This window comes from Ixodes scapularis, unplaced genomic scaffold, assembly GCF_016920785.2.
Source record: "Ixodes scapularis isolate PalLabHiFi unplaced genomic scaffold, ASM1692078v2 PGA_scaffold12__126_contigs__length_90152505, whole genome shotgun sequence".
NCBI classification, from domain to species: domain Eukaryota; kingdom Metazoa; phylum Arthropoda; class Arachnida; order Ixodida; family Ixodidae; genus Ixodes; species Ixodes scapularis.
In genome coordinates, this window is record NW_024609838.1 from 41,203,244 (window position 1) to 41,230,555 (window position 27,312).

Sequence of the window (27,312 nt, forward strand, 5' to 3'; positions counted from 1 at the left end):
AAAAGAAGCACACTTGTCAGCAGAACAATAAAGTAAAGTTTACCGATCAGAGTGGCCATGCAACGGTATTCAGTAGGAATGTTTCTCAGTTTACACAAGTTTATTGACCGTAGTGGGACCCAAGTATACTCGCACGCAACATCACTGTCGAAGGGGCTTTTTTTTCTTCTTTTTTTTTTTTTCCTGTTGCGCAATTTTAAGAATAAAAGCGGTCATTTTCTTTCTATCTTTTTCGCAAACCTTGACAAAAAAAGCTGTGGGGATTTCGTTTTTACCGTCGTAAACAATGCGATCCTCTGGGCTTCGTCACCATGGTTCGGGATCCTCGCGGTGATGATATTTAAATACGGTTCATATACAGCGAACGTTATCACTATTTTTCGTTTTAGCTTAAGTCCAGACGCAGACGACGCTACGAGCTAAAAGGACGAATCGAGCAGCGTTAAAAGCGCAAGTCACTAAGCCTTTTGTTGTTTATGACTATTGGTGCAGCGATGATAGACCCCGTACATAAATATGACGAATATCATAATGGTGCCCTTATGACGTTGTCTGATCGGACCCGTTCGCTCGTAGCGTTGGCTGTGTCTGGACTTAGGGTGGAAGGAAGTATGAGTGAGGCATTCCATTTGGGCTTGTGCGCAGTCGCTGCGAAGACGGGAATAGGGTGAACTTTGGGCGCACTGCTAGGGGAGGACATGGCGCTGTAGGTGCGCTGTTTAATGCAGATGGCCCGAGTGAGATGTACTCTTGAATACGTGTGTTATTTAATTCCACACTTTGTGATTCCCTCTTAGTTGTTCTTATTGGCTTATGCGGCAAGCTTTTTGGCTGCGGAGTATTAATAAGATGCCGCAGAAAGTTGCAATATCCTGCGTTTCTTAAGACGCCGGTGTCCGTTGCAAGGAATACGCTTTATCCTTCGTTCGATTTGGGTCAGCAATCTAGTCACCATTTTGCAAATTAAGATACGGTAACACCAAGTGTAATCATGCATGCGTAGCTGTCAAGTAGATGTTACTGAAGATCTCGCTGCATTAGTGGCGTTGCCATTAAAGCCTCTTTCGTTGTCCAACTGTCGAGCCATAGTCCGCCACTGCTTCGAGTGGAGCAGAAATTGGACGACGCACTCGTTTCGCTGAACTCGGTGCAGCTCGTGTTCCAGTGGATCAATGAAGTTCCGCTCCAGGCTCGTGCCGAGCTCGTACTGCGAGGAAAGCCAAGGAAAACTATGTCCCTGCTGTCTGTGGTCCATCACCCCTACGGGTCCCCCTGTACAAAGGGGTTTTTCAGCAAACCGTTACTGTGTTCCGCGTACGGCACTACGTGAGCATTTGAAGTAGATGCTTCTAAGCGCGCGCCCGGGTGGTGCTGTGATCGCGGGTCGCGCCCTTAAAAGCATGCTTCAAAGGCTCCGAGTGCGGTACGGAGGACACGGTAACGGCTTGCTAAAAGTCCCCAAAGACTCGGTAAACGTTTCTCGGAAAGATGCGACAGGCGCGCCTTGTTGGCAATCTTTCTAACCCTTTTGCCCATCCTCGCAGGAGACTAAAGAACTCGTGGTGACATTACTGGTATCTGCTGGTCGTTTCACGTGTTCAAAATACGCGGAGGCTTGATGTTCAACATCACACAGAAAAAGGCTATAGTTTTCATAAGATGTTTATTCAATTTTGTTTAATTTTCGAGTTTTGTTTTTGTGATTGAAGTAGATAAGAAATTAGGAGCTAAACAATTAAGGGTGAAACGCAGCGACAGCTGAGGTGTAAAATTGGAGCCGCTAAGGTGTCTTCTCGGAGCAGATGAACTGAATGAACGGTAATTGGACGAGAGCGCACCGTACAGTCCGCTTACACGTCTCGTTTAAAACCGAGGGGCACAACGAACGAAACGTCCATAGCGTTGTCGAACCAATGGTGTATTAAGTAGAGTGCATTTCAGCTGTCTGCGTAAGAAGGGAGCGTGTTTTTAAGGATCACTTCTATACAAATAGTCGCACGTGCTAAACGAAAAGCGCCCAATAAACAAGGACGAGGAAAAATACAAGACGAAATGCACCCTCAAATGAAGTAAAACTACTTTTATTGGGCTAGTTAGTTAGTATTAGACATTATTAAAATAGCGAGAACAGGACAGTGACGATGAAAGGCACCCGTTCGACAAGACTGGCGCTGGCTTCTAAGTTTGTAAACCCAGCTTATTTATTTATTTATTTTTATTTATTGATACTGTTAGCCCTATCGCAGGGCCAGTACCGGAGTGGAAAGTACAACCGATAAAAAGCCAAAAAAAAAAAAAATACAAGATGTGAATACACAGTTCTCGCGTTTCGCTTTTGTGTCATAAAAAGTGCTGACACTGCCCCTGCTGGCACTTAAACAAGACGCCCTGCCCCTGCTGGCACGTAAACAAGACGATAATACGATATTCCTCAGTTACTCGCACATATCAAAACGTTTTCAATGCAGTAAAGGAAGGCCGCAATTGATGCTGATGTCACTGTTTCATTAGGCACTCTATTCTATTCCCTGACGGCTCTTGGAAAAAAAAACAACTAAATTTAAAGCAATCGTTTTTCACAGAATATTTTCTTATGTATAAACTATGCCGGTGCCTTAATTTTTCGTCTTCAAGGACTTGGAAATAATTATCTATGTTTACCTTTGGATAATCAATAGCAATTAGCCATTTGACAGAGCTCAGTAGGAGCATGAACGCGCCGATATTTGTTATGAATAAACCTAGCAGCTAAGCGCTGAACCTTTTCTAATTTAAATGCATTTGGTGATGGTATGTGGATCTTATACTATTTTGGCGTACTCTATGACTGGTCTAACAAGGGTCTTATAGGTGAGGCTTTTTATGTCCGGTGAGGCATACGACAAGTTTCTTCTTAGGTACCATTGCGATCTATTGGCTTTTGCAGACACTCTGTCTATATTAGCATTCCAAAGTAAATCTGAAGTGAATGTTAAGCCTAAGTACTTGGAGGGGGGGGGGGGGGGCTGCTCAACGTTACCCTTGTGATTTCATGCTCGTTGATGCAGTAGTCGTACCTCAGAAATTGTTGTTTCCCCTAACTGTCATAAAGACTGAATTCCCTGGATTTAAGATCATTTGCCAGTCTTGACACCATTTGTTAATGTTTTGTAGATTTCTATTTAATTCGGCCTGATCATCTGGTGTTCTAATTTCATTATCTATCACGCAGTCATCTGCGCACAATCGTATTGCCACTTTAATTATATTGTGGAGGTCATTTATAAAGAATAGAAATAAAACCGGACCCAAAAACACTTCCCTGAGGCACCCCAGAGAGGACTGGAACAAAACGTGATGTACGACCACCGGTCTCAACAAACTGCACTGAAGAAGATGGATAAGAACAAAACCAATGTGTTATGCTTGAGTTTTTAAATATTTTTTTAAAGTTTTATTAATAGCTTCTGATGAGACACTTTATCAAAAGCCTTAGCGAAGCCTAAGAATACTATGCCAGTCTAACCGCGACGATTATTTTTTTGGGCTAGTTCGTGAACAGTTTCTATCAGCTGGGTCGAAATAGAAAGGCCCTTTCTAAACCCGTGCTGCGATTGATAACAGAAATCATTGCTATCTAGATAATTGAAAAGGTGCTTCGATACAATATGCTCGAGAAGTTTGGAGCACGTGCTGGTAAGAGACATGGGGCGATAATTTCTTAGATCAAAAGTAGTACCACTTTTGTGTATAGGAATAACTTTAGCACATTTCCAGGCAGTTGGTAACAAACCATCGGAGAGTGATGATTGGAAAATAATGGTTAAATATTTGGCAACCCATTCACAGCACCTTCTTAAAGATGCATTGGGGATTCCGTCAGGCCCGGGACTTTTCTTTATGTGTATATTAAGTAGTGGGTTCAGGACTCCCTGTTCATTTACTTCAATATTGTTTATCGGGGGGGGGGGGGTAATTAGTTATGTCATCATTCCTCGGCAGAAGTCCATTATACAGAGTGAACACCGACGAAAAATAAGGAGTTGAAGTCATCAGCTCGCCTGAGATAATTTTCATACCTGTAATCATTTTTGGCGTTTGCCTGATGATTTACAGAGCGCCAAAAGTTGCCCGGTGCCTCCCTAAGGAAGTGTATCAAGGTGACGTTGAAAAAGTTCGCCTTTAAAGACCATATGAGTTGTTTTAAGTTCCTGCTCATGTTCTGGATATTTTTCTTTTTACTAGGATACGCGTTCCGCGAATATGCCTTTCTGGCGCGGCGTAGTCTTCTCTTTGCATGCTAGGAGCTTCCATGTAATCCAAGGGTTTTTCTTTTTAGTATTTTTGGCATACCTGGAAATAAACTACCGAATACAAAGTTCCGTCACACCCGAGAAGTGATTCCACAGCACCGGAGTGCCAGCACATGACCGATAAAGCATCTGAAAGTCATAAAACGAACCTTCCAAACAATCCAAAATGCTCACGTCATCCGCGGCTTTAAAATAGAGAAACATTTTTCGCGAGAGATTAGCATCAACGGCGGCTTTCATGTTCAAAGTCATCATTACCATCTTGTGGTCAGATAAACCTTCGAAAGTTTCCCAGTTAGACATGTTTGAAATCATGTTGGTAGGAATAAAGATTAGATCCAGTACCGTCGACGTCATTAAGGTTACTCTTGTATAGTCCGTTACACCTGCGTCAGACCGTAGCAAAATGCAAGTTCCAGCAATTGGTCACAAATGGAAACGTCAGCCAGTCCAGAAGTAAGTGTCTGCCAATCAATGCCAAGTAGATTAAAGCCCCCAAGAATATGTCATTCTTTTCACGATGCAGTTTTAAGGCCATGTGGTTGCGCAACTTCAAGATAGTGTCTATAGATGAGCTAGGGGTCTGTAAAAGGGGCTCCGATAACTACCGGGAGACCATTCAGCTTAGATTTCACCCATATCATTTCAAGTTCATCGACATCTTCTAGCACCGTGAATATTATAATATTTTTAATGAGCAGTGCTACTCCCCCTCCACGCCTAGCTCTATCTTTTCGCACTGTAGTGCGATTTGGAGGCGTAACTTCAGAGTCCAAAACATCTTTGTGCAGCCATGTCTCGGTAATCACTACAACGTCAGGCTCATGTTCTAGCACAACATATTCAACCATAGTAGCTTTATTCAGAATACTCCTAGCGTTGACGTTTATTATCTTAAAATCCATCCGTGCACCCTGGTGCAGTCAGAGAATTAGCTTACAACTGCTTTCTGGCGGCCCTCACCAAAAGTGGCGAGCACGAAATGTCAACCGGCTTCGATCTTCAATTTAGGAAGAGAGGAGAGAGAGAATGAACTTTATTTGTACTCAGAAAACCCTGGTCCGGGTCTCCTAGGGGTGGGGTGATGTGGTCAGGACCTCGTACTCCTGAGGCACTTGTGCCGAGACAGTCTTGGCATGAGCCGCGAGGGCTTGAAGAGTCTGCTCGGCGATGTCTAAGGGTGACGCCAGCCACTCCTCCGAGGTGGTGATTTCAGGGGGAAATGGGGGATGCGGGGGGTAAAGGGGGCACGCCCTATATGTGTGACGCGGCCAGGGGTAGGTGTCACAACATTGACAATGGGGTGGCTGGGTCGCCGGTAAATTCTATGTAGGACGTGATGTGATGGCAGTGAATGCGTCTGCGCCTGCCGGATAAGTGCGGCGTCTGCGCGGCTGAAATGGGCGAGAGGAGGGGGCAGCGTTTGTCGGTTCCTACGGTACTCCTGCAACAGTGTGCGGCGGTTGTGTTTATCGAGAGCTCTCTGTATTTTGGGAGAGTATGGGCTAGACCAGCCAATGGAGGGTCCGGGAACGGGAACTCGGGTCAGCGCATTGGCTTTTGCATTGCCCTCCATTGAAACATGGCCTGGCACCCACACTAAACGAAAATGATGGGGGTGTTGATGCAATATTGGGGCGAGGCAGTTTCAAGTGTAAACATTGACTTTGTTTTGAACGTAGCTGCGGAGTGCATCTTGTGAGTGTGAAAATATTAAGGTTGGGTGGTGTGTGTAGGGTTCGGTGCAAGCATGCTCAATTGCTAAGTCATCGATGACGGGTGGGTTAGTGTATTGCAAAGCATGTTCGTGGTGTTCGGAGTGGTAGGCAATCGTTCCAGTGTTGGTGTCGGTTCGAAGGCTCGCATCTGTGAAGTAGACGCGAGCTTCTTCTTGTTTTAGTGTGAATACTCGTTCTGTAAGAGCTCGTGCTCTGAGTTCTCGGCGCTTTTTGTTTTTGTCGGGGTCCATGTTTCTTGGGATAGGCTCTACCTGGATATTGGGGAGGACGTTCCACGGGGGTGGAACATCCTCCCCAATTTCTTGTGTCCAATAAACACATATGAATCATGCAAGATATATAAGAACATATAACAACCGAATAAGAACTATATAACAACTATGTAAGAACCATATAAGATATATAAGAACCATATAAGAAACTTATAAGAAACTTCTTTCAGGTTTCTTACATGTTGCATGTAGGTTCTTATATATCTTGTATAGTTCTTATTTAGTTCTTATGTGGTTGTTATATGGTTCTTATATGTTCTTATATATCTTGTATGATTCATATGTGTTTATTGGACACGGAAATTTCTCATACATATGAGAATTTTCAATAGGGAATTCCGACAATCCTTTTAGCTGTGGCCGCATTTGCATTGGAGAAACGGGTCTGTGTAATGTTTCAGGTACGAAGCAATTTGGGTGGTCATCTTGCTGAGCACGTTAAAAGATTTGGGTGTGAACCGCTTTTGAAAGTGACCAAGTTCCTGAAGAGAGCAAAGGACAAGAGAGAGAGAGAGAAATTATAGGGGCCTTTTTTATATAAAAAAAAGTGAGATACAAGTGCGTCAGCATGCCTTCAGCGTGTCTAATTGACAAATAATTATAATTTGTTTATGGTTTTATCTCAAGATAGGCGCGTGGTAGGCATACAACCTTAATGTATAACAATTTTTGTGTTTTTTTATGTCCGCAGGCGATGGCATATATTGCTTGGTTGATGATGCAATTAACTTAGTTGGAAGTCCGCGCCAGTGCTATAATCCCTGTGCTTTTTTTTTTGTCTCTGTCCAGTTCGCACTATTTTAGTCATGTCTCAAATGAAGGTTTATTGAAACAAACACACAGTATTAATACCATCTGTACGGCTATTCGTTCAGAGAATAAAACTCTGTACCTGTGAGGCGCATTGATGAAGCACTTATGTACTTGCTTTTCCCTTGCTTTTGATACAGAATGCATTGTAAAATTCTAAGTCAGTTTTATCTGCGTATCTCCCGAGAATAGTTGTTTGTGCTAATTCTGGGTCACATGGGCACGTATCCCACTGCACTGCCAGATTTCCCGGCGGAACTGTTTTGCGGACCATGCATGTTATCTTTTTTTGCTTGTTATCTTGTCATCAGCGGCCCTAGGAATGTTGTGGCGAAGAGGGCGCACTCTCAAGAAAAAAGGGTGTCAAAAGGTGTATGCTTACACCCTTTGTCTTATATAATACACCCCCAAACTTCAATTCGACGTACAGCGCCCTACAGTCGAACAGACGGCCCGAAATTGTACGAGGGGCTTGATAGCCGTGCGGTAAAACTTATTGAAATAGCTGATGTACGTTTTACTGACCACAAAAAAAAAATAATAATCGGGCTTTTTTTGGCCCTACTGTGAAAACCCGGTGTTTTCTTTATGTGGTCTTTCATATGTACTTTAGCCATTTAATAAATTATATCGCACCGTTATCAAGCCCCTCGTAAAATTTCGGGCCGTCTGTTCGACTGTAGGGCGCTCTATGTCGAATTGAAAATTTGGGGTGTATTATTTGGAACAAAGAGTGTAACGACACACCCTTTTACACCCTTTTTTCTTGAGAGTGCGGTCAATGGGGAGCAAAACCGCTAAGTGTCCCACTAACAGCTATCGCTCTAATATCGTGGTTAAAACGATAATATTTATCCATATGCCTCCGAACCATGCGTAAAGTATAAAAATCTTCATTATAAAGGATAAAGGTTTCGATTGATATTCTTCATGAAATATCTCTAACCTCGTCTTATGATTTGTTCCTATGCTACTCAGTCGTTCCAACGTGTCCAATGATACTAGAACAGCCACAAAGATACCGGTTTCTAAATATTTCATATGAATTATGAAACCGGGGCAGTACATATTCCAAATAAATAGAAGCGATTTTTGTCTTACAAAAACGAACTCTAAGAATTTTTACATACTCAAACCGACCTTTTTTTTTGCGACCCGTTCGCGTCTTACCCCTTACTGCTGTATACATATCAAAAATTGTCAAAAAAGTTTACATAATAAAAGAATCCAGCGACCGATTTGCCCTAAGTTCGTTTAAATCTTTAACAGGACATACGAGGGCTACAACGAGGCGTATTTTATTGGCCGCCATGTCACAATACCTATGGACAAATTATAAATGAGTTTAACGAGATCTTAAGTTGGAATAATATGTCCAGCAATGTGAAATTTGAACTTAAATTTTCTGGTGTGTTTCAACAAGGTTTTTGTCTTGAGTTCGAAAATAAAAGTTAGGCCACGAATTTGTGTTACCGTGTTCGAGATTAGTAAAATATAGGATAATTTATCACGTTGGAATTTGGATGTGGTATTTTTTTTATTTTATATATTGCCAAGATTAGGGTACTTTACTGCAGTATACTAGTCTATATACTGCATCCGAGAGAAGAAACCTGGCCTTTTGTCGAGATCGTTTTCAATATAATCTAAATGTAACATAACACTCGCTTGAGGTACGTGTTCGGCCCGTTCACACAACGATGGTTGTCGGTACTTGGAAGAAGGGCGAAGCATATACCTCTTATCAAGGGGGCTGTCAACGCTGCATTATGGGTCTAGGCAAGAAAAGGCGGGGCCACATGCACCCAGTGCTGATACAGTCCTGGATATATAGTGCAAAGTTAGTGCTTTGTCCATGCTGTGTTAGCGCTATGTTGTATGTTTATGAACAGGCCACATTGCTAATGCATAATACAAAATACAGTCTAAAGACACGGTGTGAAGCGTGTTTCTATTTTCTACGGCGGTTCTGTCATATCTGTTACAGAAAAAAATGTCTTCAAACATTTCCCAAAAAATGCGTATGCATGAAGCCCTTCAAAGAAGCTTGAGGCATGCCAGGAGATAACTCTGTGGTCATGTCTCCAGTGAACTCAGTGTCTCTTGTATCAAGTGTGTGCAATATGACTGGGGCTTTACTATTCCCGTAGGAAATGTATATGACTTTGCATACCTTCCGCATGACCGAGTGGATGGCAGAGAAGGCGGGCGCCCAGTCGGGGGCCATGAAGCGTCCCCGGTTCGCGTGCAGCAGCGCGGGCGTTTGGCCCGAGCACGACGCGTGGAAGGTGCAGGTGGCCTGGCGGTAGTTCCATCGGCACGTCATCCGGAACAGCCTGTCCGGGTGAACGCTGAAGAGGATGTTCACCAGGTCCTGGTCGCCCAAGATGAGCCGGTCCTCGTACTCATCCAGCAAGGACCCCATGCGCGACACCCAGCCGAAGCTGCGCATGCGCGTGAGGTTTATGAGCATCACGCCGGCGTTGACTCCTGTGGAAGACAAGAATGAGGCGCGTCTTCATCGTATGTGATAAACTCAGACACGTAAACTTCGATGCGAGTACTCTGTGAACATGCTACTGTGTGTATCTGTGTTTGTGAGACGTTATTTAACCCAACCAACATAACCAATGTGGGGCAGATAGGGGTCCCGTGTCATATTCTACCTTAGTTGTTTCGTCTGTTCTCTTTTTGTCCGTTTCGAAAGCCATATTATCTTGGACTTCGATTGATACCGATTAAGAATCCCATTAAAACGACAGCTATAAAGGGGGTCCCAGGTCACCAGGCTCGATCTAAAATGGGCCGTAGAAATCGACGCTTGCACGTAGTAATCTAAACATTTTGTCAAATGTGTATCTCACAGGTATTTTTTTTTTCTTATGAAATTACTGAGCGTAGCTCTCTTTGTGTATGAAATAGGGCCAAGAAACTTGCCGGGCTCAACGGCGGGTGGCGACGCAGACGACCAAGTCGAGTTGCGGGGTGCGTTTGGCGCGCATATTGTTAAATGGCGTCGAGAGCAGCGTCCGAATGCCAGTCTTGAACACGTTCCTCAAAAAAAGGAACGGAAGCTCGTTCCTAGTTTCTTCTTATTTTTGGAACGCGTTCCCGTTACAAGTTCCATTTGTGAAAAAGGAACTCGTTCCCGTTACAGCTTAAAAAATGGAACGTACCGTTACATATACGTTAGATTTGTATTTTGGTTATTACCATATTCAGTTGCAACAAACAGAGTTTTAATTGTTGTTTTTTAATCTATCCCATTAAATGGCAACATACGAATTTGAATACCGTGATGGAAGGACAGGAGAAGAAGACAAGCGGAAGCAAGATTTCATTTGTTGATATATTCACGTTTAAAAATCTCAGCTTTGTTCCATATTCATCTTTGTGGTGGGCTATTCAGACGAGCCAAATGGTACTGTTACACGGGTGTTTTACAACAATCTCACACGTTTCAATCTAACAAAGTCCCTTGTTCAAACTTCACAACACTTGCTTCTGGATGTTTCTGTCCGCAAGACAAACAAGTGGAGAAGAGGGTAGGGTTTTTGGAAGGCCAGTCTTGAAAGCTGTCAGTCCTTCGTGAAGGTTAGATTCGTTGATCTGTTTTAAAGTGGGGGACAACGGGAGAATGAATAAAGGTTAATTTTTGTGTATACTTTAAGTGACCAATGTTCAGGATACAAGGTTGCGTTTGATGTCTGGTCACCTGTTGTTCTGTTCTCACTGTAGGTCTCTTTCTAAAAATTACTGATGGCTGTAGTCGGCGTTGGATGTCTGGTGTATATGGATTCCTCAAAGAAAGTAACTGAGTTTGAGACGTCCCTCTTTCTGTGTCATTTCTTTCGACTGAAAGTTTTGGTTTTTTGTACTGCAGTCTCGGCCACTGAAAAAAAATGTATCGATGTCCATTAGCTTTTCTGCACCCAACTGTTACCGAGAGAAAACCTCACAAAATAAACTCTAAAGCGCCATTCACACACTTGCAACCAAGCACGACTGAGAGAGACAATACCGGGTTTTAAGCCTCTTGCGACGTCTAGGACCAGCTCCACAGCAGCACATTCGGTCCTAAGTTGTCGCAACAAGCTAAAAAACCGGTCTTGCCTCGGTCGGTCGGACTCGGTTGCAAGTGTGTGAACTGGCCTTAAAGTGCCATTCACATACTTGCAACCGAGTACGACTCAGCGAGACATTACCGGTTTTTAAGCTTCTTACGACGGCGTATAGAACCAGACGCGCTGCTGCGGAGCACGTCCTTCGCCGTCATAAGTTGCTTAAAAACAGGTCTTGTCTCTCACAGTCGTACGCGGCATAGAGTTATTATAATGTACGCTAGAGGTTCAAGTGGCGCTAGTGTGCTGACGCAAATTGAAGCAGACAGCAACCAGTCGAAAATTGACTTCCGGTAATGCATTTCTATGGGAAAAAGTGAGTGCATTTTCTCTCTGCGCTCGATCATAAGAGCAAATATCCCGAAAAATTCATACGTACTAGGTAGCTTGGAACATTTCTCAGTCAGGCCGACGAAATAATTGGTCAGTTACGGTGTTTTTCTTTCAAATTCATCGCATTAAAAACGGTGCTAAAACAGCTTCGCACATGTATTTATGTGCACTGTCGGACACTGCTAGCGCGAACACGACGTCGGAGCTTTTCAGCGTGGGGGATATGCGTGCCAAACGAACGAAAAACATCTGGAAATTAAGAAAGACGGCAAGAACTACGCAGTAACACCGGATCAGTAACTACACGTGCATATACGATCAAAATTAATTGAAGGCCACGTAATCTATTCCTATTTTAAATAAGTACCGTTTTATTCTTTCTGCTCTGAGCGAAGGTGCTTGTTCTACGTTCAAAATATCACTCGCACGCTCGAAATCTTTGAGAACAAGTGCCAGATAAAAGCTGCCCGGCAGAGAAAGCAATGCGAAGAGACAACTTTTATAGCCCACGGACTTTATTCTCTACGTTTTGAATGTTTTTATCCGCTCATGCACGACGGGGTCATTTTTATATAGTGACAGGACTGGCATATTATCAATATATAAGCGTCACCGGATTGCTGGCGAGCCTTGAACACACTCTACATTCCTTTCGATTGTAATTTTGTTTCGAATCGTCGCTTGTTTCTACACACCTGCTGCGGAACACACGCTTGGGACTGAAATGTAGCGAAGTTAAACATCGGTCACTGATGAAGAAAAATGCGCTAACTAAAGCAATTACACTTTTACAGTGTTAATCAAGGTACATACTATTCGGTACGACCCAAATAACCAAAGTGTTCCGTGTTATTTTCCGGCGAAGAGACAAAATGCACGCGCGCTTTCCCATAGGAATACACAGGAAGACTGGAAAAGTAGACTGGTTGCTGTCTGCTTCAATTTGCGTCACGGAAGTCGCATAGACACTAGCGCCAGTTGAACCTCTAGCGTACATTATAATAACTCTATGGTACGCGGTTGCACAAATGTGCCTTAAGATAAGTAACAAAAAAGTTAACGAGACCCTGCTCTTCGTAATATTGTTTTATACATTTTAGAATTTCCCTTTTAGAAATAAATTAAAAATTACCCCACTGGACGAAAGAAAAAAGTAACGCCGTTCTTTCTTACGTTCCAGTAAAAAAGTAACGCGTTCCCGTTCCAGTTCCACTGATGCAAAATGGAACGGCGGCGTTCCTTCGTTCCTCCGAAAAGGAACGCGTTCCAGGAATGCCGTTCCTTTGAACGCCGTTCCTAGAACACTGCCGAATTCGTCCGAAGGTGTTGCCTACCAGCGAAAGAAACCAGACGACACGCAGACTAAATCCGTTGGCAGGAAAAGCGCCTTCGTCATGCAAACGCGTTTTATTTCGTTTTCAGTATTGCTTTTATTGTCCGCATTACCCAAGGTACATTGCAAAAAGATTATGTTCATTTGAATAAACCATAGTGGTCACGAGCAGTCTCGTTGGGCCTTAGTCTCGTTAAGGAGGTAGCGCCTTCTATCAATACGAGCGCCTAACTCACCCCGCTACTCAACTTGGTTGTCTGCGTCGCTGCCCACCGTTGACCCTGGTAAGTTTCTTGGCCATATTTTTTACACAAAAAGAGCTACGCTTAATAATTTTACAAGAAAAAAACCGACCTGCGAATTGCACCTTTGACGAAACGTTTAAATTGCTACGTGCAGGCGTCGATTTTTACGGTCTATTTTATATCGCACCTGGTGACTTGGGACACCCTATATATGTAGATTTTTTAAAGAAATGGAGCCTGTCCGTACGTACCAAAAGGTGGAATGTAAGGGGTCTTGCCGTGCTGGTGGTACCAGTTGGTGGCTTCGTCTTCAATCTCATGAACAAGGGCCATGAGGTGTCTCTCGTTCATTTTCTCGAAGGCTTCCAAGAGATCCTCAACAGGGTGCAGAAAGAGGGTGTCAGCGTCCACGTACAAAACCACATCCTCATTCGGTAGGATGTCCTGCAAGAAATGCCGTGCTGAAATTGGGGGCATCGAACAATAAACTCAATTGTGCGAGCATGAGTTTCTGTATAGTTATGGGTTTTCAGTACGATACTCGTGAAAACAAAATCCGAGCTACGCATAGTGTAGGCCCAGTGAATACTAGATGTCCGTCGGTTAATTCATGTGAAAATGACAAATAGTTTCAACGTTTAGTATGAAATGATGTTCAACTTCAACTTCAATTTTTTGGTTTCTCTCCAGGAAAGAGGAGGAAGGTGAAAAATCAGGCTGATGTCGCATGACCGAGTTTTTCCTCCCCAACAGCAACAAGAGAAACTATTTTACAGACCAGTGATCCGTACAACAAAGTAAAGAAAAGAAGCAAAACACACAATATTAAACCAAAAGAGGTCTAAGATACAATGCGAACATTTCTTAGAGGTTGAAGGTCTCATCAAAAATAGGCACAAATAAAACTAGATAAACAAAGTACGAACATCCTTTCTACTCAAACTCATCAACTCCATGCGAAATCAAAGTGTACTATTCATTACGTTAGGCAACCAAAACTGCAACATCTGGAGTCCGTAGCCTGTTTTCAAGCGAGGCGTTGACCATGTGCGTCAACACAACGGCTTGCGTATGCAGGCACCCTCCGCTTCATATCGGCGATTGACAGAAAAAACAGGTTGATTTTGCCTTACAGACGTTTGGTATGCTAGAAGTTTATAATTGTAATCCTCTGTAAATGGAACTATGTGAGGGTTTATGAAAAGTTCTAATCTGTGAGCGTTGAATTCCATAGTGCACTTAATTCGGATGACTTTCTTCCGAAGAACATGCGAGTGATGCATATTTGTAGCCGTTGTGCTATCCCAACCAAGGAAGCAGTAATTATAGTAAGAGTAAAGGAAGGAGTTGTAAAGAAGGACTAAGACCGGGTAATATAAGTCGTCATTTATGAATAATGCCCACAACTTTTGAAAGTCTGCAAGTTATACATTGTACTTCAACAACCCAGCTCATGTTCTCATAAAATATTAAACCGAGAACCTTCACATTTCATACAAATTCAATATTTTGCCCTTGAGGGGAGAGCCTTTGAGTATATGAAAACACTGTATTTTGGAATCGTAAAAGTATTGCTTTATTCTTATGTGCATTAATTACTACAGAGCTTGAGATTATCCAGACACTTATCTTTTGCACAACGCAATTTGCCGCACATAAAACCTGGTGGACAACCTCACCCGAAATAATAAGCTGGTGTCGTCTGCGTAAATGATAAAATCTGCACTGTTGTGAATATTTTCTATATCATTTATATACAAAATGTACAGAACTGGGGGTTTAGAGATGCTCCCCTGCGGCACCCCCGACGTCAGTTTCTTTAAGCTAGATCACTGACTATCTACCATGTCACACTAATACCGGTATTGAAAAAAAAAAAAAAAAAAAAAAACTCTTCATCATCGTTTAAGCCACTCCTCGTACCCCGTATGTATTTAAGTTTAGAAGTAAATTTTTAAGATTCAGGCGGTCGAAATATTTTGAAAAATCAATGAGGGTCCTCAAGGTAACCAATTTGTTTTGATATTGTTTAAAAAATATTAACACGAGTTCCCTCGAATGCCATTTCCTAAACCCAAACTGGAAAGATGTTAGGACAGAGTGGTTTTTACAGAAGGTTATAATTTGGCGTCTATTATTTTTCTCTGGCACCTTTGAAAACATTGGGGGCACAGAAACGGCTCTATAATTTTCTAGGTTGTTTTTATCCCCAGACTTGAAAATAACCATAATCTTAGCGACTTGCATTATTTTTTTTTTGTTTTAAAATGACCATTTTAAAGTGCCAAAATGAAAATATATGTTAAGGAGGAGCAATCGATTTAATTACATGTTTCAGAGATTTGATTTGAACACCATCTATGTCAGTACTTTTCCTGTTTCCAAGGTTCCTGAAAACCGCTGCTATATTCTCTGCGTCAGTGGGGCATAAAATAAGTGTATCAGAGACCCCTTTCACAAATTGAAATTCAACGGCAGCGTTACCATTATATACAATGTTAAGAAAATAGTCATTAAATATTTCAGGTAACGCCAAACCACCTCTCGCCTCCCCCTCGATGTTAAGCTTGGTGGCTGTAGACTTGAAAGGGCCACGTCTCAAAAATTAGTTAAGCTTTTCCATTTAATATGTATTCGTCGCTCATTTTCAAACGCAGTATTAAAATATGTACGCTTAGCCTTACGTGAAGTGCTTGTGACAGCATTTCGCTGCTTTCTATATAACGCCAGCACATCTGGTTTTCTGGATTTCATGAACATGTTGCAGACAGCGTCTTTTTTACCGATCATTTTGATTATCTCCTCGGTCACCCCGGGCTTTTGAGCCTTCCTGGGGGCAATTTTCTTTTTGTATGGGAAACACTGTTTACATATATTTGTAAAAATGCCAATAAAGTTATCATATGCCTCGTCAGCTGAAACTCTGGACAACACCGTGGTCCTATCGGTACAGCAAATCTCAGCTTCAAATGCATCTAGGTATTTTGCACTGATATTTCGATAATAAACTAGGTAGTCATCTCTGTCCTTCTGTATCCTGATTTTCGAGTCGACAAGCATATAAATTGGCAGGTGATCACTTGTCGTGGTTCCAATGCATTATGTGCATTATGATTATGGATGTTTAGGGAATTACCAGCACTAAACTTTCAGAAGCGTGAAAACAGTTTTGCAACGTGCGACCTTTTTGAAAAATTAAGAAACGCAGCTGCGTCACAAAGGTCATTACCTCCATTGTTGCCACAAAGAAAGGTAAAACATCATGATGACGACGATGTCTTTTGAACAATGATACTAAGAAAAAAATCTTTATGGGAGTATTTTGTCATGTGGAGCCCTTTCTTTATGGTGCATCACACCTTAACTTCATCATTCGACTGTGTTCTGACACAAGTCATGTACCCACTGGGAGAAAGAGTCGTTGTGTAGAGCAGGGCCTGAAGAGTTGCTTCCACTTTTTGAAGTCTTCTTTCGGAAACGTGACCAAGCGAAGGTCGTAGGTAATCCGAGTAAAGACGCTGGCTGGCCACTGCATGATCTGGGTGGCCACATTAACAAAATGTCAGCGTATGCACTTTCGAAATCTCTGTGTGTGCAGACTGTACAAATCGCAATGTATATGCAAACTTGCGGCACACACGTGCCCGTAAAAAATACTACAAAGACACCTAAAGGGGGGTATGACACGCGAAATATAAAATATGAGATAACTATACCGCTAGGACCCGTTGTATGTTCCTATAACCCTGTTAAATTTGTTTTGAAAATGGCGCGATAGTTTCGTGCATAAATCGATTTATATGCGTGTGTCTTGGATCCGCCCCATTCGGAAAGGCCCCCATGGCTGGGAGGCTGGTGCTGTCACCAGCCTCCCGCGCGGCGTCCCCTTGCACGCACTCACAGACTTGGCTCTCTTGGCGTTTCGAGCTTCAGCTTCGTCGTTTACCTTCCGCGTTTAGAGCATGCGCTCCGTGACGATTACGTCTACGGCATCGATCGCTTTGCCAAAGTGTTCGACGTTGATCGCAGCAGCGATGAGAGTGATCGCTATGAAGAGATGTTCGAAACTGTTCATTTTGATTGCGACCCGCTGGCGACCAGCTCCAACGACGGCGAGTTACGGACGAACTCGCCGTGGTCACAGTCGTTCGGGAATATCTCGCAGGCGCATGCAGGGTGCAAGGTGAACGGGCCGGGGGCGAGTGCGATAATAACGTTTGGGTTGCCGAGTTGCGTGAGCTGTTTTATCGTACCTCAGCAAGGTAAGCTTGGGCGATCGTGGGGGCGCCTAGAATGAGAGAGCGTTCATGATCACGTGGTTTATGGACACCATGGTGTGACTAACTTGGGCAGTTTCGCCTGGTCGCAAATGAAAATTATAAAAAATTCGTAAAGTGATTATTGCAATTACCAGAGCTCTAAAAATCACGTAACTTGGTGTATTTACTTAATAGCATAAAATATTCATTTCAAGAATAATCTATTCATTTAGTTTTCATGTCATAACACATTTAAGACTGCTAACGTACCGGAATGCGAAAGCATTCGTATACGCAGCGTATTCCTACAAGCTGCATGCCGCGCTGAGCCCGGCCGGGTGACCTCTAAGTAGGCTGCCGGGGCGGGCTCTACGGCCGGCCGTTCTGCAGAGCCCGGCCACCCTCTCCCTCTTATCGGCGGAGGAGAGGGCTTGTCTGTGGGGTGGCGTCGCTGGGAACTGTGCCGCGCGCCAGCCAATCGGAGTTTATCCATGAGATCGCTGCTACAAACGACACGCATTCCCTCCATTGGGACAGGGGAGTTTAAGGGCCGTTTGGCGCGGCTTCATAAGCTGATGACGTCGGTTCGCTTCATGGGAGAGTTAATGCTTGCAGATTAAAAAGTCGTCGCACCGCTAATGCACCATGCAAAAGACAGTCTGAAGCAGACTTGTACCGTACGCATTACAAGTAATCAAATTACTTGTACTCGATTACTTTTTCGAGTAATTTGTAATCAGTTGATTACTTTTATTAGGCAGTAATCACAAGAGTAACCCGATTACTTCTTGAAGTAATAAAATTACTTGTAACCGTTACAATTTGTTCACGTTACACCCCCCCCCCCCCCCGGCACACGCCTTTTTTTTATGAAATGACAAAAATAAAATTTGCTTTTTTTTTTTTGAACGGAAAAAAGAAAGATTTTTGCGGAGCTGTAGGAAACGAGGTCAATCTCTTTCTATGTACAGTTTCTGTGGAATGTCCGTTTTTTTTTTTTCGAGCTGGGACTGGGAGTGGGAGGCCCCAGGGAAGCCACTGTGCGTGACAAAGGCCATTCAGGGCAAAGTTTGAGGAAGCAGAATGTAGCTTTGCGAGTAATTCGGTCAAACTAGCCCCCTCACGCACACACACACATAGATAAAAAATAAAAAAATCCTGCTTAGGGTACCTACTCGCAGCCCATAGGAGAACCAGAACCGAAGAATGCCTAAAGCGGATGCAAAATATAACAAAGCCAGTTGAAATATTTCCCCATTTCCCCTATGTGGTCTTTGTCACAAGGGCAATGTTTCGAGTTGAGAAGTGGTCGGGACAATCTCTTCCGCTAATGGATACTACACATGATCAGTTTCAAATCCTGGAACGGCTGCTCTTTTGTATAACATGCGAGCTCATCCACATGTGAATAATAAAATGAGCGACGCAAACTTTGAGTGACAACACTTGCTCAAGCTTAACAAGATGTAGAACCCCCTCCGCTCCCCCCCCCCTCCCCCCCACATACACACACACTGGCGAACGCCCAAATCATTAAACGTCTTCAAACGAATTCTATGCTTTTGTCCGCATTGTGAAGGTGCAACGACCACGAAGAGGGAGCCAGTTTTTCTTCTTCAATACTTGTGCAAATGTGAAATATAGGTTGGAAGTAGTTCATTGTTATGAGCGCTAAAGATGTGTCTTCACACAATAAAGTAATCGGAAAAGTAACGATTCCTTTTTTAAGTAATGTCCAAATATTTTTGCCATCGAGTAATTAAGTAATCTAATCGAATACTTTTTAGCCAAGAGTAATAGTAATTGTAATCTAATACTTTTTTTTAGTAATGTGTACAAGACTGGTCTGAAGGCATTGTCTGGGGCGTGGTTCTTCGCTGTATGACGGTCCTCTCACATTGGTCAGACGAAAACACTTTTTATACCACTTCCGAACATACACATTCATGAAGCAAACATGTTTCGCACATACGTGAGGCGTTTTTGCAGATAATGATATTATTGTCTGCAGCGAATACCGCGTCTATTAAATAATGTACGAGCAGCGTGGCCGCTGCTCAAGGGTTACTCAGGCCTGGTGACTCGTTAATCTCGTGACTAGTCTAGAAGGACTCCCATTGGCCACAACAAAAACGTACGGTTTTCTTCCCTTTCTAAACAATCCCGAGACGCAGTTACCCTGTCTTGAAGACTCTTGATGTTCTCTACATCGGCGTATAGGATGAGCCTCAGGGGAGCTCTTGAGAATGCGATGGCCGACTTGAGACTGGCCATGGTCATCTCCATGCCGCCCGCACACGTAACTAGCACCAACGTCACGGGTTCCCTGCGTCAATTTTGAAGCGTGTGTCATTTGTTTTATACGCTGTATAGCTGTATAAATAAATCTATACGTGGAGACACCGGGGGAGAACAAGAAATGAGAAAGCTGGGGGGGGGGGGGGGGGGGGCGGAGGGTTGTCAGAGCGCAAAGCTTTGGTTACAAGGTTGCTGGGTATACACGGAAAGGCTATGCGGAAGGCAAGTTTGTTTGCTTCTTCGCAGGGGGTAGCGGTGACGTCAGAACGCCGTCAGAACCCCCTATCTGAGCGTCGCCTGCTCCTTTGCAACGTCGTCTGCTCGCAACGTCGTCTGCGTCTGTCTTACCTTTTCTGCGACTTTCGGAAGTGCAGAGGCCAGATTCACGAAACGATCTTACGCCAAAGTGTGCGTAAGACAAAATTTAAGAACAAATTCGTATTCACGAAACGAAATTTTCGTACGTTTTGCGCAGGTTACGGCAAAATCCTACGACAGCTTCGAAGCTGTCTTGCGCAGTTCAAGGACGTTTATTTTTCTACGTGCGCTTCTGACGCGTCCCGACTTCAAGCAGCAAGAAAAAAGTAAAAAGTACTTGAAACAGACCACGACAAACAAAAACGCTGGATCCACAAACACCCGGGAAAAGCTCCAACGGCCACGATTCCACCGAACGCGACCAAACGAGCTGGGCAGTTAGGCCTAGCAGGCACTCCGCGACTCGGCGACCGTCTGCCCACGAGCGGCTGGTGTGCTGAATGGAATATGCCCGCGCGACCCTTGTGAACCCTTCCCGTATTATACTTTGATCGCTGACCTCTATTTTAGATTAATAGGTAAATTTCTTCCTCTTGTTATCTCCTTGTTTCCCGAGGCAACGGTGACTCTCGCCGGTGAAAAAGCGGTGAATCTCCGACAGACGCAGGAAAGGTAAAGCAGCCATCGCTTTGACTAGCAGACGTAAAGCAGACGACGTTAACTGCGCCAACCCGCCGACGCCGTTAAAGAGTGAGGGGTCTCGCCGCACACGAATGAAGGAAAAAAGTATTTGGGAGGGAACTTGCGGACACTAACAGGCTCACTGTCGGTTCTAAGCAAACAAACCTCGGCGCCTCGGGACACCTCGCCAGTGAGTCCTTTGACTTCCCTCCTTGATGCGCGTCTGCTAGTTGTGAGACAAAACAACGTACCGCTCGAGTTATTTCGTCTGCCCTCTCTTAAAGGCGAAGTCGAGTTCGCTCCGAAAGTCGCGGGAAAGGTAAGACAGACGCAGGCGATGTTGCGAGCAGACGACGTTGCAAAGGAGCAGACGACGCTGAGATAGGGGGTCGCGATCAGCCAATCAGGGTTCGGCGTTCTGACGTCACCGCTACTTCCTTTCTCATGCGCAGAAGACGAAAATGAGCCCACTTGCGAGGCGTATAGATTTCCTATACCTCTACCCACTATTTTAACGCGCTCAAAAGCCGAACGCCGCCGTCCTAAGTTCAAACGCCGGACACTGCATGCGTGAGAAGCAGCAGACGCGTCTTGTTCGCTCCGGCTGGATTTAGACAGCGGACAGAGACAAAGGCAGCTACACTTCTTTGGACAGTATACGTCCGTCCATGGCCGACGCACGCGATCAGATGGGGCCAATCATGCGGCTCCAAAAACGCATCGTCACGGCTCTCGTTCACTTTGTTCAATTGATCTCACGGGCTGAATAAATCGCGCACAATGAATACGCCTTGATCCTGCGCTTTCTCTTGCGCGCGATCGGTTCAGCTTGCAACGCGGAGCGTAAGTTCGTCTGCTTCTTTTGTAAATGTTATGATGATGATGATGGTGGAGATGTCGGAACGCCGAGCTCTGATTGGCTCTGAAGGAAGGATGGTGGGTAGACCTCAAGGCAGCCAGCTTTGAGGTCTACCCACTATCCTTCCATCAGATCCAACCAGCTCTCGGTCTTCTGACGTCACCAAAACCCCCCACTAAAGAAGCAGACGAACTTGAGCTGCGCATAACAAACGCAAAAAGGACAAATGGTGCCGTGACGGGAGTTTCTTTTGGCCCTTCTTGATCGACACCATTGGGTCGCAACCTTTGTGTCCACCCGCTGTCCTCCCAATCAGAGCTCGCGGCTCTTTGACGTCCACGCACTCTTTCGTCCTTTCGTCTCCCTCAATTTCTTTCTGTGCCGCGATCTTCCCAAATTGCGTGCATGGGTTATAATGAAGCGTTTAATCTCGGCCCCTTGTCCGTTTTCATCTGAATCAACATCGTACGGGCATGCGGTCGTGTGATCGCAACGGCGTGATGCAAATTTAGATTAAAGCACGGGCTCCGCCGTTCCTTACCGCCCGCACGCCTGGAGTGGCGACCGCCGCGAGTGCATTAAACTTGTATTGGCATTCCGATTATAATGTAATTGAATGCAAAGGTGCAAGCGAACTGGACAAGAATGACGAAAATAATCCCTGGAGAAGGGGAACAAGAGGGTATTTGGAGATCTGTGTTTGTCCTTTGTCCTCTTTTTCCCCTTCTCCAGGGATTATTTTTGTCATTGGAATTGCCCATTTGTAGAGGGGATCTGCAGAAACGATTTCGAGGCTCACTTCATACTTTCTTTCTGTATTAATACTTTTAATCCCTTTCGAGATTGTTACAAGAGTGGATCAAGCATAATATCACACGGGTTGCACTTGCTGAAATAACTTGGAAGAAAAAATCTAAAAAGATAGTATTTACAACATCAGGTGGCAAACTATTCCAATCAATAATTGTTCGAGGAAAGAAGGAGTATTTAAATGGCGTCATTTTTATAACTATCTAGATTTATTGTTCTGCTGTGAAAATGTCTAGAAGACCTGGGGCAGAAAAATGTAATATGATCATCTCTGTCGATTCAAAGAACGATAAGATGGAGAAATTTTAGACAATTCATTCTCCTTCTCTTCTATAGGGTTTTTACGGCCGCCTCAGTACAAGGTTTTCTCGAGGATACATAAGAGGAATAGATATTGTACACAAAACGCACCGTTAATCTCTGAATTCTCTCGAGTTCTGAAATACAACATGATGTGCGGGGCTTTCAGATCACATTTGCATATTCTAGCATTGGCCTAACGAGAGTTTTATATTATTATAACTTTGTCTCACGGGAGCCATGCTTCATTTACCTGCGAAGGAAACCCAACTTACTCATTGCTCTACTAGATATGTTACTAACATGTGTGTTCTACCTTAAGTAGGATGTTATAGTCAAACCCAGATACTTATATGAGCAAACTCTAAGAAGGCTGCAGCTACCAATAAAATAATCAAAAAGTAAAGGACTTTTCTTGCTAGTAATAGACATACAAACAGTATTTGATAAATCCAGTGACATTTGCTAGTTAGCACACCGTCTAGACGATTTTTCTAGCGAGGAGTTTGATACTTCACAGTCTCCGAGACTTTTGATTTTATTAAAACCAACACTATCATCTCCAGCAATCTTATCTTGACTGGGACTGCACAAACAATATTATTAACGAATATCAAGGACAATAGAGGCCCGAGAACTGATCCCTGCGGGACATCAAACATCACGTGTGTAGTACCGGAACACGCGCCATCGAATTCTACAAATTGCTGTCTCATAGTCAAATAACTTTCTAGCCACTTCAAAATTTTAGTAATATTTAGGACAACCGCCAATTTTGTTAGTAGTTTCTCATGTGGAACGCGGTCGAACGCTTTTGAAAAGTCCAAGTATACAACGACAGTTTGCCCTCGAGTACCAGCATTAATTACCGGCGCGAACTCATACACTGTTCCGGTTAGTTGGGTGATGGTAGACACTTTTTTTTTTACGGAAACCATGTTCAGCTTTAGCAAGAAAAAAAAAACTATTTTGCTTAAGATATGCCGATATGTGTTTAAATACAACATGTTCCAAAACTTTACCCCCAAGTCAAATTTGGGGGTTTAACGTGCCAAACCAACGACGGGCATCTGGCACGCCCCAGCGGAGGACTGAGGATTAATTTCGACCACCTGGGGATCTTTTGACGTGCAACTGAAAGCTCGATTGCACGACGCCTTCTCCGCAATAAGCCTCCATCAGATTGCGGGCACCTGGGCCGGGATTCGAACCCGCCACATGGGGATCCGTAGGCCTCGAAAAAAAAAAAAAAACTTTACCCCAAATAGTAAGCAAAGAAATAGGTAAATGATTGAAAACAACCCTTGAGTCACAGGATTTTAAAATGGAAATCACTTCTGCTGTTTTCTATTTTGAAGGTACAATGCAAATTTCAGACGATGTTCCGAATATTGCAGTCAAGTACTTAGCGGTCTATTTCGCATACCTTTTCAAAAGGCATTGGGAATCTCGTCTGGCTCAACTCCGTTTTTAACGTCAATATACAAAATACATTTAAGAATGCCTTCCTCCGAAATTGTTATATCTGGCAAACAGTTTTGAGCGCCTTCGCGGTCTTATCAAGTTGCATCAAATACCGAACTGTGACCATTGTCTAAACTGAAAACGGAAGTGAAATATTTATTGAAACATTAGCACTATAAATAGGGGTCATCCAGAATTTCATTATCAAAATTGAACTCGTTTGCTTTTGACCTAGAGGTCAATATAAAGCGCCAAAACTTCCCAGGCGAGGACTTAAGAAAGGAGGGCATTGTTAATTTAAAGAATCGATGTTTTGCTTCTCTAATTGTATCCTGAAGCTTGCGGTTTAATTGGGCAACGAGGTTTGCACCTTTCGATCGTTTGCAATGTTTAAAGAGCCTACGGCGCATTTGAATTATTTCCCTATTTATTAACGAATGTTTTTATTCGTCAACTTCACCTTTTTTGGCAGAAAGTGTGAAATGAAGTCAAGAATAATATTTTCAAAAAAATGCCGCGAACACTTATGTGTATTGGAAGCACTGAAAAAGTAACAAAAAGAGAACGCTAGAGCGTCAATAAAAGCGATGTTATCGGCCTTGGAGAAGTTGACATTATCTTTGAGACTTCGTGCGTCGCAGGGCGTATTATTTGTGGAAAAAAATAAGCAATACCATTTGATGATCTGAAATTCCCTCTATCACCTTAATGCTTTCTACTCTTTCATGTAAATTTTGGGTAAGGAAACTTAAATCGAGTATCGCGAGTCTTTTTCTTCGGATAATCTTGTGGAAGCGCGTGCAATTTAATTCAGATCATAAAAGAAGACCATTTCTAGTAAAGCCTGCGAAATATGACAGGCTGACCATGTGCTTTCCCAATATATATTAGTCAGATTAAAATCACCAGCAAAAATAATTCTAGAATTTCCCTGTACATTTTCGGAGAAATCGTAATTACTTTTTTTTTCCAAAATCATTGCCACTGCTAGGCTGACCGTTGCATAAATATCGATACAACAAAATATTAAAAATATGTATGACTTTCTTTTTTACGTAGAATAGAATAGTTCTGAATTAATTAAAAGTTCACGCTGGGTTGCGAAAACATTTACGGCAGGATTAACATCGGCGTGTTTTTTCGCCAGCCTTGCGCCGGTTGGACGTGTGGTAACTTTAATGCATCTCCGCGCTTCCCATGGGCTTCAAGTATTCCCTAGAATGACTGATTTAATGGCTTTCAATAACGCTCAGCAAGTTCCTGATTGCAGCCATAGATTTAAGTTAGTAATTAAAAAGTGAATTAGTAAAGCATTTTTTAATTAGCTGATTATCGTAACGATTACAACACTAAATTAGGTCCCCGTTTCCGTATAACTCACCTGCACAAACCCTATTAGTGCACCTCTTGCTGCTTTTTCTAAAATTACATTCGTTTGACTTCAGTCCTAACAGTGCAACTGATACGGTGCGACTTCTAGACCGGAAGGTACAGTAATTAAATAAATAAATGCGTTTTGATAAACCAAGACCCTCTTGTGAACGTTTAAAAGTTGCTGTTTTCTTGCGGCTGCACACCTACCTGTTCTGTGTGGAGCTATTGACCCGAAGTGATGCGGTCGGTGTTTTCCCGTTAACGCACCGGTCTCCATTACCAGGCGTCTCGGTGTACCGGAGACTTCCGAGCAGGGCCAGGCTCCCGATGGCGAACAAATACACGAAGGCGAACAATGAGCATCGACGCATCAACTTAGATGCGCACATGTCTAACTAAACCATAAAGTGGTGCTCGAAACGTCACTGACAACTTGTTTTCACTTTCTGACTCGGTACGAAAGCTGAATAGCATATATCACCGTAAAATATTTTAGTCACTATATAGTTGCCCCATCCAGCTGCTGTCTTGCGTCAGCACTGGAAAAAAAATATAACAAAAAATTGAATGATTTCCGCTATCGCGAAACGATCTTTGATGTCACAGCAGCCGGCTGAGTCTCAAAGTCGTCTTTCGGACGCCCTCCGGACTTTCCGAGGTCTATCCATAAGGCGTGCAAAGTTCGTCTGTTCTTTGCGTACGTCCTGCGCGTGTTTGCCCGCCAAAACCGCCTGCTGGGGGGACACTCGGAAGAAATATACATTTTCTCTAGTAAAGCGCTTTTTGTTTCTAACAGATTTACGTATCAGTGCCGAAATAATTCGGTAGTGCCCTCTTAAAGGGGTACGGAAACAAAATATTTGCACTTTTTTATTGTTTGGATGGGGGCTATGTTGTGCCGGCATCCCAGAAACACTAGCGTTTCTTGGCTGTCGGCAGAGAAGTGAAAACAAACAACAACAACAAGAACAATTAATTTTCAAATAAAATAACGGATTTCCAAATTGCGTCTGGTGGCGCTCTGTGAAGCTTCGTTGGGATGCCGCACTTCATAAGCTTCTAAGATGCAGCGCCAATTCGTGGCATGTACGGCACAATCGTGGAGTTACTTAGTCCTGAATGTGACTAGGCGGAGAACCTGCTAGCGTTTACGGCAACGTCTTAAGCGCTAGCACGTTTACGACGTTGTATATCTTAAAATTTCCACAGTGCTTCCGCAACGTCCATTCCACTCCATATTATCAAATAGGGCTGTGGGTATGTTTATATCCTGAACTTACCGCTCATTCACACTGGAAGCGGATCCGCGTTCGCAAAGCGGTTGCGAACGCGGTTTGATAAAGATCCTGCACAATTGCACGTGCACTCGATGTCATCGAGCAATTGCACTGGATCTTTATACACCCGCTTTCGCAACCGCTTTGCGAACGCGGATCCGCTTCCTGTGTGAATGAGCGGATAGTCTGCCTCAAAGGGCGAGTTGTCTATGAGTCGTAGATGAGCAATTTAGCCAGTGCAGTGCAACCGCTAGCCTGGGGTCTTTAACGTGCACCGCGCAGTAGTGATACACGACCGCACGCCGGTACGATGCTCATCCAGATCGAAACGGGCAAGGGCGGGGATTGGAACCAGGATCGCTGGGTTGTGCAGCGTGAGCTTTTTCTCCACGTGCTCCGAGCGGGAGTGCGCTGCCATATCGAGTGGATCTAGTGTGCGCTAGCCCACTCGACCACCGATCCCCCTTCCACACCATCAAGATCGCCGTCCTCAGCAGACGTTAGGTAGGAGCTTAATCTGAGGATGCAGGGACGTCTGCAAAACAACCATACCACCACCCTCACCCCCCCCCCCCTCCCCTTTCTTG

General features: G+C 43.7%; 1 protein-coding gene across 1 annotated transcript; it reads right to left on the minus strand.

Moving 5' to 3' along the window:
* Positions 1-806: 806 nt before the first annotated feature.
* Positions 807-25,837, minus strand: LOC115321089 (glucoside xylosyltransferase 1). The gene is made up of 6 exons (XM_029981334.4): positions 25,656-25,837; positions 19,583-19,730; positions 16,552-16,683; positions 13,397-13,589; positions 9,287-9,603; positions 807-1,207 (listed from the first exon to the last, which is right to left on the minus strand). Exons 1-6 carry the CDS (start codon positions 25,835-25,837, stop codon positions 1,007-1,009), a joined length of 1,173 nt encoding a protein of 390 aa, XP_029837194.3. The 3' UTR covers positions 807-1,006.
* Between the last annotated feature and the right edge of the window lie 1,475 nt (positions 25,838-27,312).